At 42.2% G+C, this 18,798-nt stretch overlaps 1 protein-coding gene across 1 annotated transcript in view; it reads right to left on the minus strand.

Moving 5' to 3' along the window:
* The window catches only part of LOC126248540 (uncharacterized), a 351,785-nt gene that overhangs the window by 267,335 nt on the left and 65,652 nt on the right, over positions 1-18,798 (minus strand). The window contains exon 4 of the mRNA XM_049949599.1: positions 11,801-11,915. Coding sequence (XP_049805556.1) covers positions 11,801-11,915 — 115 coding nt within the window. The remainder of the gene's footprint in view (positions 1-11,800; positions 11,916-18,798) is intronic.

The following is an 18,798-nucleotide window of genomic DNA, read 5'->3' on the forward strand; positions in this document are numbered from 1 at the left end:
CTGAGTGCTTTAGAAGACTATAATAATCAATATTACAATGTAAATGAAGGGAATATTATACAATGGGAAGAGGAAGTAGATGAAGATGGGAGGGGTGATATGAGTCTGTGAGAAAACTTTAGCAGCCTACTTAAAGCAAGGCACCTGGAGATTCTGTCAGAACTACTGATATCCTTGGGATATCTAAACTACTCTGCCTGGTCTGCAAGATATATGAGACAGGAGAAATACCCTCAGACTTCAAGAAGAATGTAATCATTCACAATTTCAAAGAAAACAGGTGCTGACAGGTTTGAACATTACCAAACTATCAGTAATAATTGCAAAATAATAACATGAATTATTTACAAAAGAATGGAAAAACTGGTAGAAGCCAACCTCGGGGAAGATCAATATGGATTCCGGAGAAAAGTATGAATACACAAGCAATATAAGCCTTATGACATATAAGATACAATACGCAAAGGCATACCTACATTTATAGCTTTGGTAGATTTAGAGAAAGCTTTTGACATTGTCAACTGGAATACACTATTTGAAATTACGACAATCTGTACACTGGGCAAGCAGTAAAGGATACCAAAGAAAAATTTGGAGAATGAATTAAAGTTCAGAGAGAAAAAATAAAAACTTTGGGGTTTTATGATGACATTGTAATTCTGTCAAAGACAATAAAGGACCTGGAAGAAAAGTTGAACAGAATTGCCTATGTCTTGAAAAAAGGATATAAGACAAATATCAACAAAAGCAAAACAAGGGTAATTGATGTAGTCAAATTAAATCTGGTGATGCTGAGCAAATCTGATTAGGAAATGAGACACTGAAAGTAGTAGATGAGTTTTGCTATTTGCACAGCAAAATAACTGATGATGGTCGAAGCAGAGAGGATATAAAATGTAGACTAGTAATGGCAAGAAAAAATTTATGGAGAAGACAAGTTTGTTAACATCAAATATAGTTTAAGTGTTAGGAAGCCTTTTCTAAAGATATTTGCTTGCAGTGTAGCCCTGTATGGAAGTGAAATGGGGATGATGAACAGTTCAGACAAGAAGAGAATAGAAGCTTTCAAAATATGGTGCATAGAAGCTAAATACGGTTGCAAATGATTTTTCAAAGGAACTTCCCAAATGGAACTCTGCACTGCCTAACTAAAAGAATACTTTGGAGAATATTACTAAGAGAAACCATTTAGAAGAAGATGGAGCCAAAGACATTTCCTCTTTAAGTGTTAACATGTTGTAACTCTTAGCTTTCTGCAGCCTCTTATATGGCAGAATATTTTGAAGACATAGTACAAGTCTTCCACAGTGATGATATGCAGGAGCTATCTATGACAGAAACTTAATATGTTAAGTCACTTTCTAGTGAAGACATAAACTCAATTCTTGTGGACACCTTGTTCATGCAAATGGTTTCATGAATGTGAGTGTGTACTTACAGTCTTCAAAGTAGTCTATCTCCCATTAACTACATTCAAAATAAGACCAGCTGGAAAATGGCTTTTTTTTTTCTGTGGCATGTGAAATGTTTGGTGAAGAAACTAGCAAGATTATGAATAATGTTAAGAAACTGGATGAAAGATGCAGTTAAATGCACTCGATTGCACCTTCAGGCTCATTACTCTCATTGGTAAAGACCCATGCAAGCCTGTGTTCTCAGTCCTCGGGTAGCTTTTCAACACTAGGATGGTAGTCAGAAATGCTATAAATCCTGTCATGGTTAAGAGTCTGTCAGGTATACCTGACATGACAGGCCTCAGCTATATAAGTATTCTGAAGTAATAAAAATCCCTTCAGAATTTAGTGGAACAGCAATTTTTAGCAGGATAAGTGAACACTGTCAAATTTCTATACACAACAAAACTCGCCAACCAACAAAATGCGCCAGCTGTGCTTTTTCTTAATTCAGCAAATTAATAAGTATATAAATTTGACATTTAATGCCCAATAAGCATAATTTAATGGAAGGGCATATTTTCATTTTTAACACAGTACTGAAAAACAATGAAGTAATACAAAAATAAAAAAAACTTGAAAAATACACTTTGAGAAAAGAACACAAAATTAGCCATAAAATAAAATTATTTTTTCCTGTCCATACTCATATGTACTCAAATCAAACACATCACAACTTTTTAAGTTCAAGAATTCTGTGAAGGATACAAAATGCTTAACACTTCTCTTGTAAGAAATACTTTTAACGTAATTTTCTTTTTAAGCTGCCACTGAGTTGGAGAATGGATTTTGCTCCTACACAATATTTCTATGGAATATGTGCTGCTCCTAATTTACTCATGACATATGCTTAACACCACGAGTCACTGACAAACCCACTACCCTCAATATGAATGACACAGTACAGGTGGTCCCCCAAAGTGGTGTGAGAATCACACTGGCTAATAAGCGCATCACAAGTTAAAGATTATGGGCAGCAATCTAATGAGATCAAAAGAATATGTAATATAGAAAGGGTGCATTAAAGTCATCAACAAATTGTGTCATTCTTAATTTCTTAGGAATTTCATAAGTTTGATATCCATCAAAATGCAATCCACCATATAATCCTCCTTCCTTTGACCAGGTATTGAACAGCATCACCATCCAAAGTGAGTCCATGTTTCGGACTTTTGGTTATACAGTTCCTAGTCAGAATAGTGATCAGGTCACACAAATTAGCCTCCAATTACTTCTCATCTTCTTCACTGAAGCTCCAGGAAGCAAAGCTCCACTTTCAATATGTCAAACTTAAAGCTTTTAAGATTAAGATCATCAACATCATCATCATCACCACCACCACACACAGTTGGGTCTGTTTGGAACACAGGCCACTCCATTGTATTCTGCCTTCCCACCAACTCCCCTCCCTTTTGCATGTAGTGCTTCAGTTCTTCTAGCCACCTGTGTCTTGGTCTTCCTCTTGGTCTTTTTCCTTTCATTTCATCTTGTGTTTCTTTATGGATATCCTCTTCTCTTCCAACTGCTTAGCATGTCCGCACCATGTAAGCTTTCATTCCACTATTCATTTTGTAATGTTTCCTCCACCTTCATTAATTCCCTGATCCTCTCATTCCTTAACCTGTCCATCTTCATCATTCTAATACCACAGGTTGATTCCGTGATGATGTTAATAACTTTCAGGGATGATGGAGAAGAGGCAAACGTATCAATGTGGGGCAAGGGACCCTTGTCTGGAAACGACCGAGTTGACAGTTGTAAGTGAAAATCGTTCTGATACCTCTTACAGAGGACCTCTTCTACATCTACATCTACATTTATACTCCGCAAGCCACCCGACGGTGTGTGGCGGAGGGCACTTTACGTGCCACTGTCATTACCTCCCTTTCCTGTTCCAGTCGCGTATGGTTCGCGGGAAGAACGACTGTCTGAAAGCCTCCGTGCGCGCTCTAATCTCTCTAATTTTACATTCGTGATCCCCTCGGGAGGTATAAGTAGGGGGAAGCAATATATTCGATACCTCATCCAGAAACGCACCCTCTCGAAACCTGGCGACCGCGATGCAGAGCGCCTCTCTTGCAGAGTCTGCCACTTGAGTTTATTAAACATCTCCGTAACGCTATCACGGTTACCAAATAACCCTGTGATGAAACGCGCTGCTCTTCTTTGGATCTTCTCTATCTCCTCCGTCAACCCGATCTGGTACGGATCCCACACTGATGAGCAATACTCAAGTATAGGTCGAACGAGTGTTTTGTAAGCCACCTCCTTTGTTGATGGACTACATTTTCTAAGCACTCTCCCAATGAATCTCAACCTGGTACCCGCCTTACCAACAATTAATTTTATATGATCATTCCACTTCAAATCGTTCCGCACGCATACTCCCAGATATTTTACAGAAGTAACTGCTACCAGTGTTTGTTCCGCTATCATATAATCATACAATAAAGGATCCTTCTTTCTATGTATTCGCAATACATTACATTTGTCTATGTTAAGGGACAGTTGCCACTCCCTGCACCAAGTGCCTATCTGCTGCAGATCTTCCTGCATTTCGCTACAATTTTCTAATGCTGCAACTTCTCTGTATACTACAGCATCATCCGCGAAAAGCCGCATGGAACTTCCGACACTATCTACTAGGTCATTTATATATATTGTGAAAAGCAATGGTCCCATAACACTCCCCTGTGGCACGCCAGAGGTTACTTTAACGTCTGTAGACGTCTCTCCATTGATAACAACATGCTGTGTTCTGTTTGCTAAAAACTCTTCAATCCAGCCACACAGCTGGTCTGATATTCCGTAGGCTCTTACTTTGTTTATCAGGCGACAGTGCGGAACTGTATCGAACGCCTTCCGGAAGTCAAGAAAAATAGCATCTACCTGGGAGCCTGGATCTAATATTTTCTGGGTCTCATGAACAAATAACGCGAGTTGGGTCTCACATGATCGCTGTTTCCGGAATCCATGTTGATTCCTACATAGGAGATTCTGGGTTTCCAAAAACGACATGATACTCGAACAAAAAACATGTTCTAAAATTCTACAACAGATCGACGTCAGAGATATAGGTCTATAGTTTTGCGCATCTGCTCGACGACCCTTCTTAAAGACTGGGACTACCTGTGCTCTTTTCCAATCATTTGGAACCCTCCGTTCCTCTAGAGACTTGCGGTACACGGCTGTTAGAAGGGGGGCAAGTTCTTTCGCGTACTCTGTGTAGAATCGAATTGGTATCCCGTCAGGTCCAGTGGACTTTCCTCTGTTGAGTGATTCCAGTTGCTTTTCTATTCCTTGGACACTTATTTCGATGTCAGCCATTTTTCCATTTGTGCGAGGATTTAGAGAAGGAACTGCAGTGCGGTCTTCCTCTGTGAAACAGCTTTGGAAAAAGGTGTTTAGTATTTCAGCTTTACGCGTGTCATCCTCTGTTTCAATGCCATCATCATCCCGGAGTGTCTGGATATGCTGTTTCGAGCCACTTACTGATTTAACGTAAGACCAGAACTTCCTAGGATTTTCTGTCAAGTCGGTACATAGAATTTTACTTTCGAATTCACTGAACGCTTCTCGCATAGCCCTCCTTACGCTAACTTTGACATCGCTTAGCTTCTGTTTGTCTGAGAGGGTTTGGCTGCGTTTAAACTTGGAGTGAAGCTCTCTTTGCTTTCGCAGTAGTTTCCTAACTTCGTTGTTGTACCACGGTGGGTTTTTCCCGTCCCTCACAGTTTTACTCGGCACGTGCCTGTCTAAAACGCATTTTACGATTGCCTTGAACTTTTTCCATAAACACTCAACATTGTCAGTGTCAGAACAGAAATTTTCGTTTTGATCTGTTAGGTAGTCTGAAATCTGCCTTCTATTACTCTTGCTAAACAGATAAACCTTCCTCCCTTTTTTTATATTCCTATTAAGTTCCATATTCAGGGATGCTGCAACAGCCTTATGATCACTGATTCCCTGTTCTGCACTTACAGAGTCAAAAAGTTCGGGTCTGTTTGTTATCAGTAGGTCCAAGATGTTATCTCCACGAGTCGGTTCTCTGTTTAATTGCTCGAGGTAATTTTCGGATAGTGCACTCAGTATAATGTCACTCGATGCTCTGTCCCTACCACCCGTCCTAAACATCTGAGTGTCCCAGTCTATATCTGGTAAATTGAAATCTCCACCTAAGACTATAACGTGCTGAGGAAATTTATGTGAAATGTATTCCAAATTTTCTCTCAGTTGTTCTGCCACTAACGCTGCTGAGTCGGGAGGTCGGTAAAAGGAGCCGATTATTAACCTAGCTCGGTTGTTGAGTGTAACCTCCACCCATAATAATTCACAGGAACTATCCACTTCTACTTCACTACAGGATAAACTACTACTAACAGCGACGAACACTCCACCACCGGTTGCATGCAATCTATCCTTCCTAAACACCGTCTGTACCTTTGTAAAAATTTCGGCAGAATTTATCTCTGGCTTAAGCCAGCTTTCTGTACCTATAACGATTTCAGCTTCGGTGCTTTCTATCAGCGCTTGAAGTTCCGGTACTTTACCAACGCAGCTTCGACAGTTGACAATTACAATACCGATTGCTGCGTGGTCCCCGCATGTCCTGACTTTGCCCCGCACCCGTTGAGGCTGTTGCCCTTTCTGTACTTGCCCAAGGCCATCTAACCTAAAAAACCGCCCAGCCCACGCCACACAACCCCTGCTACCCGTGTAGCCGCTTGTTGCGTGTAGTGGACTCCTGACCTATCCAGCGGAACCCGAAACCCCACCACCCTATGGCGCAGCAAGTCGATGAATCTGCAGCCCACATGGTCGCAGAACCGTCTCAGCCTCTGATTCAGACCCTCCACTCGGCTCTGTACCAAAGGTCCGCAGTCAGTCCTGTCGACGATGCTGCAGATGGTGAGCTCTGCTTTCATCCCGCTAGCGAGACTGGTAGTCTTCACCAAATCAGATAGCCGCCGGAAGCCAGAGAGGATCCTCCGATCCATAGCGACACACATCATTGGTGCCGACATGAGCGACCACCTGCAGATGGGTGCACCCTGTACCCTTCATGGCATCCGGAAGGACCCTTTCCACATCTGGAATGACTCCCCCCGGTATGCACACGGAGTGCACATTGGTTTTCTTCCCCTCTCTTGCTGCCATTTCCCTAAGGGGCCCCATTACGCGCCTGACGTTGGAGCTCCCAACTACCAGTAAGCCCACCCTCTGCGACCGCCCGGATCTTGCAGACTGAGGGGCAACCTCTGGAACAGGACAAGCAGCCATGTCAGGCCGAAGATCAGTATCAGCCTGAGACAGAGCCTGAAACCGGTTCGTCAGACAAACTGGAGAGGCCTTCCGTTCAGCCCTCCGGAATGTCTTTCGCCCCCTGCCACACCTTGAGGCGACCTCCCACTCTACCACAGGTGAGGGATCAGCCTCAATGCGGGCAGTATCCCGGGCAACCACAGTCGTAGTCCGATCGGGGGATGCGTGGGACGAGCTGGCCGTCCCCGACAAACCCCCATCCGGACCCCCACAGTGATGCCCATTGGCAACAGCCTCAAGCTGTGTGACCGAAGCCAACACTGCCTGAAGCTGGGAGCGAAGGGATGCCAACTCAGCCTGCATCTGAACACAGCAGTTGCAGTCCCTATCCATGCTAAAAACTGTTTTGCAAAGAACGTCTGAACTGATCTACAGAGAGCGCAAACAAATCGACAAAATTTAAACGGTTATTAAAATACAAGATTGCCCAGTAAATGCAGTAATGCTGTTACGTGCGCACTGCTGACACACTGCTCGACAGCGGAAGAAGACTACGCGATTTTACACTATTCAGGTACTAAAACGCCATGCTACAACTCTCAAATACTATAATACGCCCGAAATTTATGTATCAAACAATGCAAGTACCAAAAACACGCAAAGAAATTAAGAATTAAACTATGTAAGAAATGAGTGAGCTAGGAGTATACGACTTGCTGCTGCAGCTGCTTATCCAACGGCGGCAGGGAGCACACTGACTGTGACCAACCGACACTGGCCGTTCAAAACAAAAACAGAAGACAAACGACTACGCGAATTTACACTATTCAGGTACTAAGCTATTTCTTTTGCATCTTTTAGGAGGTGGTAATATGGACCACAACAAGAAAAAAATTGTCTTATAAACATGAACTCTAAAATATATACCGTAAGAGCTATGAACACTTGTTCATCTTCACTACTGTGAAACACATCTCCTCTACTGAAGAAGTGCTCATAGTTCCTAAGGCAAGCACTTTATTGCACATGTTTACTTGACATTTCCCCTTGGTTTAGTCCATACTACCTCCTACCAAAATATGAAAAGAAAAGAGTCTGCAGTAGAAGCAGTTCACTGTCAGAGATGTCAGAACAATTTTTGCTTATAACTTTTGACTCTGGTGTTTCTGGACCAGGGTATCTTACTTCAAATTTACAAATTTACCCTTCTCCATCATACCTGAATGTTTGTATCATCATCATGGAAACACCCTCTATTTCTCAAAAGTTTCCATCTCACTAGCTTTTATTTTGCTTCTTCTCATCCTTTCATTGCCCACTTTTAAGATACACATTTAAAATTGTGTAAGACGTTGACATTTGAATACGTAGTGAAAATACAACAAAATTTAAGCAGCCATTTGGAATATACACTCCTGGAAATGGAAAAAAGAACACATTGACACCGGTGTGTCAGACCCACCATACTTGCTCCGGACACTGCGAGAGGGCTGTACAAGCAATGATCACACGCACGGCACAGCGGACACACCAGGAACTGCGGTGTTGGCCGTCGAATGGCGCTAGCTGCGCAGCATTTGTGCACCGCCGCCGTCGGTGTCAGCCAGTTTGCCGTGGGATACGGAGCTCCATCGCAGTCTTTAACACTGGTAGCATGCCGCGACAGCGTGGACGTGAACCGTATGTGCAGTTGACGGACTTTGAGCGAGGGCGTATAGTGGGCATGCGGGAGGCCGGGTGGACGTACCGCCGAATTGCTCAACACGTGGGGCGTGAGGTCTCCACAGTACATCGATGTTGTCGCCAGTGGTCGGCGGAAGGTGCACATGCCCGTCGACCTGGGACCGGACCGCAGCGACGCACGGATGCACGCCAAGACTGTAGGATCCTACGCAGTGCCGTAGGGGACCGCACCGCCACTTCCCAGCAAATTAGGGACACTGTTGCTCCTGGGGTATCGGCGAGGACCATTCGCAACCGTCTCCATGAAGCTGGGCTACGGTCCCGCACACCGTTAGGCCGTCTTCCACTCATGCCCCAACATCGTGCAGCCCGCCTCCAGTGGTGTCGCGACAGGCGTGAATGGAGGGACGAATGGAGACGTGTCGTCTTCAGCGATGAGAGTCGCTTCTGCCTTGGTGCCAATGATGGTCGTATGCGTGTTTGGCGCCGTGCAGGTGAGCGCCACAATCAGGACTGCATACGACCAAGGCACACAGGGCCAACACCCGGCATCATGGTGTGGGGAGCGATCTCCTACACTGGCCGTACACCACTGGTGATCGTCGAGGGGACACTGAATAGTGCACGGTACATCCAAACCGTCATCGAACCCATCGTTCTACCATTCCTAGACCGGCAAGGGAACTTGCTGTTCCAACAGGACAATGCACGTCCGCATGTATCCCGTGCCACCCAACGTGCTCTAGAAGGTGTAAGTCAACTACCCTGGCCAGCAAGATCTCTGGATCTGTCCCCCATTGAGCATGTTTGGCACTGGATGAAGCGTCGTCTCACGCGGTCTGCACGTCCAGCACGAACGCTGGTCCAACTGAGGCGCCAGGTGGAAATGGCATGGCAAGCCGTTCCACAGGACTACATCCAGCATCTCTACGATCGTCTCCATGGGAGAATAGCAGCCTGCATTGCTGCGAAAGGTGGATATACACTGTACTAGTGCCGACATTGTGCATGCTCTGTTGCCTGTGTCTATGTGCCTGTGGTTCTGTCAGTGTGATCATGTGATGTATCTGACCCCAGGAATGTGTCAATAAAGTTTCCCCTTCCTGGGACAATGAATTCACGGTGTTCTTATTTCAATTTCCAGGAGTGTAGTATCTACTGCACTCCTGTGAGTTAACAGAGCTACAGATTTGCTTTAATCTGTATTAAAATATTTGTGTGTAACAATCAAATCCTATAATGTGGAGACCACAAATAGTTATATGCAATTATTATGTGGCAGTGGGTGATGTTTAGTCTCAGCACCCACTATGTGCATGTCGAGAGAAGTCACAGACCAATGTTAGCACAGACTGAACTCCACCATTAGGCCACTTACTACAGTAACAATGAGATGACTGACATTTGCTTTTAGGACCTGGCTACTTCTGCTGTGCATACACACAGAGCACTTTCCTTTTACTGTGCCCCTTGCCCCTCTGTCAATAGCTCCACCATGCAACCATAGTGTTTTGCACCGAAAGATTAGTCACTGATTGGCCTCAGGTGGTATCTTCACAGAGCTATAGTACAGTTATTTTATGAAGTTCTGATCAATATAAGAATAATTTAGAAAGATACTTTTAAGAAAGCCTAGAGTATCATATTTTTTCTCAATAAAATAGTGTAGGACAGAAACATCTGTAAGTGATAAATGCCATGGCTCTGAAGAAATGCACTGTTAGTCACTGTTGTATACAAAAATGCAAAGCACCCCAGCAGAGATAGTTTTCTTAATACCAGAAGAGGGTGAGGAGAGAGGGGGGGGGGGGGGGGGGGGCACAGAGGGGTGGAGGGAGTGAGGAAACAGTGTACAATGTTTCAATTACAGAAACTTCACTAACTGATATACTCAAAGTGTTTACTAAACTAAAACTGACCACGTTCCTACAGAGACAGAGAGAGTTTATAGTCTGAGAACTCATTAGAGTGAAAAATAAAGTGGAAGTAAGTGAAAAGCTAAAATTGTCTCTATCATGTAAACATATGTGAGAAACAAGCAATTTTGTTCTACCAGTCAAATGCGACATTACTACTACTTTCCTTCATGGAAGCATGTACAATTCATAGGCTAAAATTATGAAATCTAAGTGACCGTGCACGCTATGTCAAAAATTGTGCCATTTCATTTACTGGCTATAATACTTCACTGGCATTTTTAATTATTAGATCAATGCTGTTAAAACGTAACAAGATATGCCTACATTCAGGACTACAGAGCTTCACGCTATACTGTACAAATATAACAAATAATTATTACAATACTGCTAAGCAATCCATTGTAGCTCATACTTTTTCCTAGATTCATACGCAAAATAGATAACTGCCACTGCTCACAAATCTACATATGTAGGCGTTACTATAGGCCATGTATATTCTTACACTGGAATAAAAATTTCTTGAACTGGCAATTCGCAGAGATCCACAAAATAATCAAAAAACTGCAACATTAGTTGTGATATTTGTAGAATGTATTCCACAATTTACATGAAATAATTCAAAAACACTCTTCTGTATGACACTGATTGCGAGGTTTTAAAAAAATAATATGGAAATGTCAATATGAAGAACACTAAACTGCAAATGGCCAAAGGCATAAACAATAATGACATACAAGGCACAGTGGATGAAAACTTGAAGATCTTCCTTACAAAATACTTTTGATTTTTCTTACGAAGTAAATATTTCCCCATAATTTATTTCCAACACCTTAGATTTCAGTTCAGTTATTACTTCACACACAGGAAAATGGGATTTTGTCTTGCAAAACATAATTAATTTCTGATAGTTCTCCAAAATATGTTTCTTCTGTGCTATTATCAATGAATCTTGACTTAATGTCTAAGCTGACTGAGCACAAGTAACCTGTTTGGGTTTAATACTGCAACCTTCATGTGTACTTTCATCTAATGTAAATGTAATAACAAAAGCACTGCACAAACCTTTTCACCTATAGCCCTCTAATACATCAGCTCTGCATCACAGAAGGCAAAAAAAAAAAAAAAAAAATAAAATAAAATAAAATAAAAATAAAAAAAAATAAAAAAATAAAAAAAATGTGGAAAGACATGCACAGTGCTTTGTTTCCATATTCTCAAGTGATAAACATGTACATTAAGACAACAGTGTGAACAAAAGGAACCTTGATAAATATTGTTTCACGAGAATCAAACAGAAACTGGGACACTAAATAGAGTCAAGTCTCACTGAAAACAGCACAAAGTGAAAAAAGTTAATAAGAAATATATTTTGCAAAAACCTGTGGATCCCATTATCATCATTACTTCTCCGAACCAAGATACGAGAGAGTATCACAAACTGAAGTAAAATCATAGCCAAAATATGTGAATATGAAAATTTACCTTGGTGTAGCTGGTTGGGAACGAGGAGTAATACTTCGTTGTTCAATTAAACTCGAAGTGCTACCTCTGCTTTGCATACTACTTCTTTTACTGCTGCCCGATAGTTTACCTCCATCTAAAAATGACAAACTGCTTTCATTTTTTTGATTCACTTGTTTGAGTCAAAAATTTACAAGAAATTAAATCCAAGACCACTACATAAAAAAAAAGGAATTCACTGACTTATTTATTTGAAATTAAATATTTTACTTTCAGTAACATGACTATCTACATGGTTTTTTATTACTGTTATTTACAGAGGTACTCACCTTACAAACTGCAAACAAATGTCACTAAACCTACATTTATTTCACAAGCCACCTTATAGAGTATAGCAGAGGGTGCTTCAAGCAGCACTATTATTGCTCCTTTTTCATTCTATTCACAAATAGAGCATGAAAAGAAACGACTATCAGTATGTTTCTGTAAGAATTTGATTTTGTCCAACTATCCTCCCACAGTCATTCCACAACACGTGTGCAGGAGAAAGTGTTATGTTGTTTGTCCCTTCTTGGGACATATGCCCTCAAAATTTTAACACTAAATTTCAACATATACCCTCAATACATCCCTTCTACCATCTGCCACTGGAGTTTGACAAGCATCTTTGTGACATTCTTGTGCTTACTAAATAGACCTATACTCTCATAATGTTCTGTTTTGAATCTTCTGTATCTTTCAATTTATCTCACTTAATAAGGGTCCCAGACTGTCGAGACAAGAAACACTATAAAATCAACTGAACAAGAATTTTGTATGCTAACCCATTTTTGGGTGAATCTGAATTCCTTGACAAGACGAATTCAACAACTTGACTTAGGAAACTCAAAATGGAATAGCAGAAACAAAAATTTAGAAGTGTTCTGAGAATTAAAAATGACAAAAGTCTGCCACTGTTCAAGTAGGAAAATAACATATTACCAGATTTGGGAACAACTGTCACAGACATCACACAGCTCTTCCACTTAATGGTTTGCCAGTGACTCCCTGTTCATATAACATGGCACCCTGTAGTTTTTATTTGGTAATTCATTTCCTCTCATAAAGATATATTCAAAAATACATCACAGTGTACCATTCACTGAAAAACAATGTTATTAATTACATAACACAACATTGACTTTGAGCCCGAGATCACAAACTTGTCCTCTTGCTGGAGTTGACAGAAAACATATATAAAAAACTGAATTCAGTTAGTCCTCAGTATATGCCCACTGCCTTAATGAATAATCTGTCTTAGTAACACACTATCCTTTCACATTAGTCCACTCACTCAGACTTTCTAAAGAAATGTGGTGTTAAGACCTGAATATAAAAGGCTGTGCAGAAGTTATGGCAGAGCTTGTATATGATATGACTGCTTTCACATGTGGTACTGCCTCTGATAAGATTGGAGTAGGACGTGCCGAGTGCTTGCATCAGCTCTGAAGGATCCATCCAAAAACTCGGCAACATTCTCTATGCATAGTGACAACTAAACGCTTTGGATACACCCCTTCCATTGCCAACATTAACCTAGTAACTTTAATAATTGTAAAGCCATATCATATTTTCCACCCGTCTTCAACACCCTCGAGGATATACACTCCTGGAAATTGAAATAAGAACACCGTGAATTCATTGTCCCAGGAAGGGGAAACTTTATTGACACATTCCTGGGGTGAGATACAGCACATGATCACACTGACAGAACCACAGGCACATAGACACAGGCAACAGAGCATGCACAATGTCGGCACTAGTACAGTGTATATCCACCTTTCGCAGCAATGCAGGCTGCTATTCTCCCATGGAGACGATCGTAGAGATGCTGGATGTAGTCCTGTGGAACGGCTTGCCATGCCATTTCCACCTGGCGCCTCAGTTGGACCAGCGTTCGTGCTGGATGTGCAGACCGCGTGAGACGACGCTTCATCCAGTCCCAAACATGCTCAATGGGGGACAGATCCGGAGATCTTGCTGGCCAGGGTAGTTGACTTACACCTTCTAGAGCACGTTGGGTGGCACGGGATACATGCGGACGTGCATTGTCCTGTTGGAACAGCAAGTTCCCTTGCCGGTCTAGGAATGGTAGAACGATGGGTTCGATGACGGTTTGGATGTACCGTGCACTATTCAGTGTCCCCTCGACGATCACCAGTGGTGTACGGCCAGTGTAGGAGATCGCTCCCCACACCATGATGCCGGGTGTTGGCCCTGTGTGCCTCGGTCGTATGCAGTCCTGATTGTGGCGCTCACCTGCACGGCGCCAAACACGCATACGACCATCATTGGCACCAAGGCAGAAGCGACTCTCGTCGCTGAAGACGACACGTCTCCATTCGTCCCTCCATTCACGCCTGTCGCGACACCACTGGAGGCGGGCTGCACGATGTTGGGGCGTGAGCGGAAGACGGCCTAACGGTGTGCGGGACCGTAGCCCAGCTTCATGGAGACGGTTGCGAATGGCCCTCGCCGATACCCCAGGAGCAACAGTGTCCCTAATTTGCTGGGAAGTGGCGGTGCGGTCCCCTACGGCACTGCGTAGGATCCTACGGTCTTGGCGTGCATCCGTGCGTCGCTGCGGTCCGGTCCCAGGTCGACGGGCACGTGCACCTTCCGCCGACCACTGGCGACAACATCGATGTACTGTGGAGACCTCACGCCCCACGTGTTGAGCAATTCGGCGGTACGTCCACCCGGCCTCCCGCATGCCCACTATACGCCCTCGCTCAAAGTCCGTCAACTGCACATACGGTTCACGTCCACGCTGTCGCGGCATGCTACCAGTGTTAAAGACTGCGATGGAGCTCCGTATGCCACGGCAAACTGGCTGACACTGACGGCGGCGGTGCACAAATGCTGCGCAGCTAGCGCCATTCGACGGCCAACACCGCGGTTCCTGGTGTGTCCGCTGTGCCGTGCGTGTGATCATTGCTTGTACAGCCCTCTCGCAGTGTCCGGAGCAAGTATGGTGGGTCTGACACACCGGTGTCAATGTGTTCTTTTTTCCATTTCCAGGAGTGTATGAAACTATAACTAATGCCTTAAATCTCTTTTCCTAACATTCCAGTTTAAATATCTTTCTTCTTACACAATCGAATAACAGCTTCAATTTTTCACATCTCTGTCAAATTCAGACTGATGCAGCAATTCATGTATATCTAACTTTATTAGGCACTTTTAGAAAACACTGTAATGGTGTGAGACATGTGCAGTTGGAGTGACAGGGACACCTGATATGTCTAGATATGACTGAGAGGTGAAATGTAAGTAAGCATCCTGTCTGATCACCTGCTTCCATTCATGTTCATTATGCATTCCAATGGACTTGAGCAATTCCAGCAGGACAATACAACATCCCACAGGTCCAGAATTGCTACAGAGTGGCTACAGGAACCCTCAGAATAGAAAGTCCACAAAATACTATGCAATGAAACCCACTTCTGTTTTACATAAAACAACAAATATGGAATCATTTACCTTACCCGATAATGTACTACGGTTGTGAGCAAAATTTATGTAGAATACGAGCAACATACTTACAATGCTATTGAAAGAGTTCGATACATACAAGATGATCTAAACAGGAACAGAATAAGATGAAACCAGCTTGTGTCTTGTAAGATAATTTTTAGGTTTTGCCAAGTGCTAAAGCGCCATTATTTCCCACTGATAATGGCCACATGGTCGAAATTGCAATTTTGGATTTTATAAATAAATAATGTCAGACAGGCAAAATGCGACCACGATTTCATTTACACTAGCTACAAGAAGTTTTTAGCTGAGTGTTCTTGAATATGTTACCTTGTAAGATCACAAAAATGTTTCCAAGAACACACTTTACCACCAGAACATGAGACCCTCCCATAAAATATAAATGAAAAATATCATTTGACACACGTATTTAGCACAGCAAGAATACAGATTTCCGTTCCATATTTTACCCTATTCGAAGGAGTGGGGGGAGGGGGAGCAGCAATATTTGCAAACCAATGATGTAGGCCAATTACTCAATCTTGAAAGGGTTTTAAATATTAAACTTAATATGTAACTTAAAAAAGAAGTCACATAAAATTCATGATTTGTGAGACCAAGCACTGTATAAATGGAAAATAGCCTCTGAGTGTTTTGTTGAACTAATAATTATTTATTCAAAACTCTTACATCAAGGAGTAAAAGAACATTCTAAAATCTTGGAACAGTGGCATGTCTGCAGATGATATTTATGTGTTAACTGGTAGTTAGTTTGCAGATGGCATTTCTTTTAAAAATATGTTTGTAGCCCCTGATTAACCGTTCCACAAAATCTATCTTTGGGTCTAATATTTGGGTTCTTTCTAGTATTTAACTCTTGTCAGCCGTAATGCCATAAACTGCACCATAGCATTACAACCATGCGTATCATTTAAGCTGACGCAATGCTGAACACTGTGCAAATACGTAGAATTTGTGGGTCCAGTGCAAACGGTACCTCGCGGTGCCACAACAGAAATCCACAAGCTGTGGCATCACAATAGTTGTGTCTGTGAAGCCGGCTTCATTCTCAGTTTCCATATCGTAACATGGACCAATGCTCTTGTTCACTTTCTGTGTGTTAACCCACAAACATTGTCATGGACAATACAGTTTGACTTTCATGATGCTGTCACATCACATGATGAGACGGCCTGCGAGCCATTAACGGTTGCTAACAATCATCCAAGAGTATAAACATCACAGCGAATTGACAATTTACACAATAAAAATAATTCTCTACATGCAATACTATTTACGTGGATGTCAACAATAGCATCCTACAAAAATGAGAATATTCCTATGAAGAGACTGGGGACAATATAGGGTATAGTACTTAAATTAGCTTTTAATTATTATTTGTTAAATAATGGTTATCAAATTGGGTCACATAGTTCATAATACGAAGAAGAACAATGTGCTGGAAAATTAACATGGGAAAATTCATTGAAATTCCTCCAACTTCCTGCTCAAAAATAAGAAACTTTGTCATGTCTCTCGAAAGTTCGTAGGAGAGAAAACCCAGCAACTATCAAGGTCCTATAAGGGGGGGATGAGTGTAGGGCCAATAATACCATGCCATAAAAGATCATATTATGGAACCATAACAGAGCATATTTTTGGTAACTGAAAACAATTAGCGCGACTGACTTACTGAGTGACTCATCTTTTTTTTTGTGCTCAACATTTTGCTGTTCAGTTGCTCCACACACACACACACACACACACACACACACACACACACAATAAAACATATGATGTTAAGGAAAGGACGATTACAGTTTAATACACTGTTGATCATAAGGTCACTGGACACTGACCATGAGGTTGGATCGGGAACAGCTAGGAAAGGAAATCAATTACGGCCCCTTTTTCAAAGGAACCATTCCATCATTAGCTTTAAGTAATTTAGGAAGACCGCAGAACAACTAAATCTGAATGGTCTGCCAGGGGCTTGAACCATCATTCTTTCAAATGCGAGTCCGGTTTCTTACCTTAGGAATGTGCGGTAAGTTAAAATGTGTTTCTCAAACATGTGCACAAGATATACATAAACATGAAATAAGAAAACCTTTCATGCATAAGAGCTTGAAAATTGACAGAAACCGTTGCATTACAATGGGAAATACAGTTATGAAGGTATACTTCAATCTATACAGATGCTCATGAAGTGCAGAAAATCCAGGTGCAAATTTTCCAAAAGATATGCCTGAATTAACAGTTCCTCCACATGTAGCTTGAACCTATTTATTTTCCACTGTAAAATGAGAGCCATCTTACTAGTGGGGCTTTATTCTGTCTCCTCATCACCACATCAAGGTGGGAATACCAAGATTAACAGTTCCATTGGGAATTTTATGATACCCATATCATCTCTGCTTGGATCACCATGTGAATTGCTACTCAGGTCTTGCAAAGCAAGGTCTCAGAGCACTTACATCTTTTATTGAGAAGGTGGTCATTCTAATATCTAGGACAAAACTTCGGATTGTTCATGTCACCCTCAGCGGCACATCTCTCTGCATGGCACATTTCTCTGCAACCTTTCTTGGTGGCATGATGGAGACTAACAATTTAACAATAAGTGCACTATTACATGTGTAGTTGCAGCTGTTACATTCCTCTATTGGCTTCAGTTGCTAAGGTCTCCACAGAGAATTTTTATTTATTTATTTTAAACATACACTGAGGGGGGAAAAAATCGCAACACCAAACTGGAGTTGTATGAGAAACGAAAGCTGGTAGGTGTGTTTCTACATCTGAAAGTTGATGTCTATTCAAATTTGGCGCCAGTCGCATAAGTGTGATGCTAGTAGCGCTTCTATGAAAATGCAAATCAGGTTTGCTTTAAATACACACCATAATGGTGATGAGCATTAGTTACGTTTGAGATAGAATGTGGTGAGTTGGTGTTAATCAAGGATAACTTTAAGGTGACAAAGATGCCATCATCTACAGTTTGAATGAGGTCACGTAATAGGGCTACAAGAAGCTGGATGTTCCTACTGCGATACTGCACATTTTGTAGGAAAGTAAACACATGATTGCTGACAGCAGTGGGTCACGAAAATGTACAGTTGCAAGAACACTGGGCTCCAGAGGGAATCCCATCGTGTTTGGTGTATGGCTCCGGCACATTGTACTGCGTCTGCAGCAAAAATCTGACCAGCTCACCCACATACCACTGTGTACACCAACAAACTCTATGGAGTATTGACATGTTGCCTTGGCCTGCTTGATCACCAGATCTGTCTCTAATCGAGCACATGTGGGGGTATCATTGTATGACAACTCCTCTATCATCCACAAACAGCATTAATTATCCCCGTATCGACCGACCAAGTGCAACAGGCGTGGAACTCCAGTCCCATAAACTGATATCTGACACTTGTAGAACACAATGCATGAACATGTGTATTCTCGCATTCAACATTCTGGCGTTACACCAATTATTAATGTACCAG

The sequence above is a fragment of the Schistocerca nitens genome, chromosome 3, assembly GCF_023898315.1.
Source record: "Schistocerca nitens isolate TAMUIC-IGC-003100 chromosome 3, iqSchNite1.1, whole genome shotgun sequence".
Taxonomy (NCBI): domain Eukaryota; kingdom Metazoa; phylum Arthropoda; class Insecta; order Orthoptera; family Acrididae; genus Schistocerca; species Schistocerca nitens.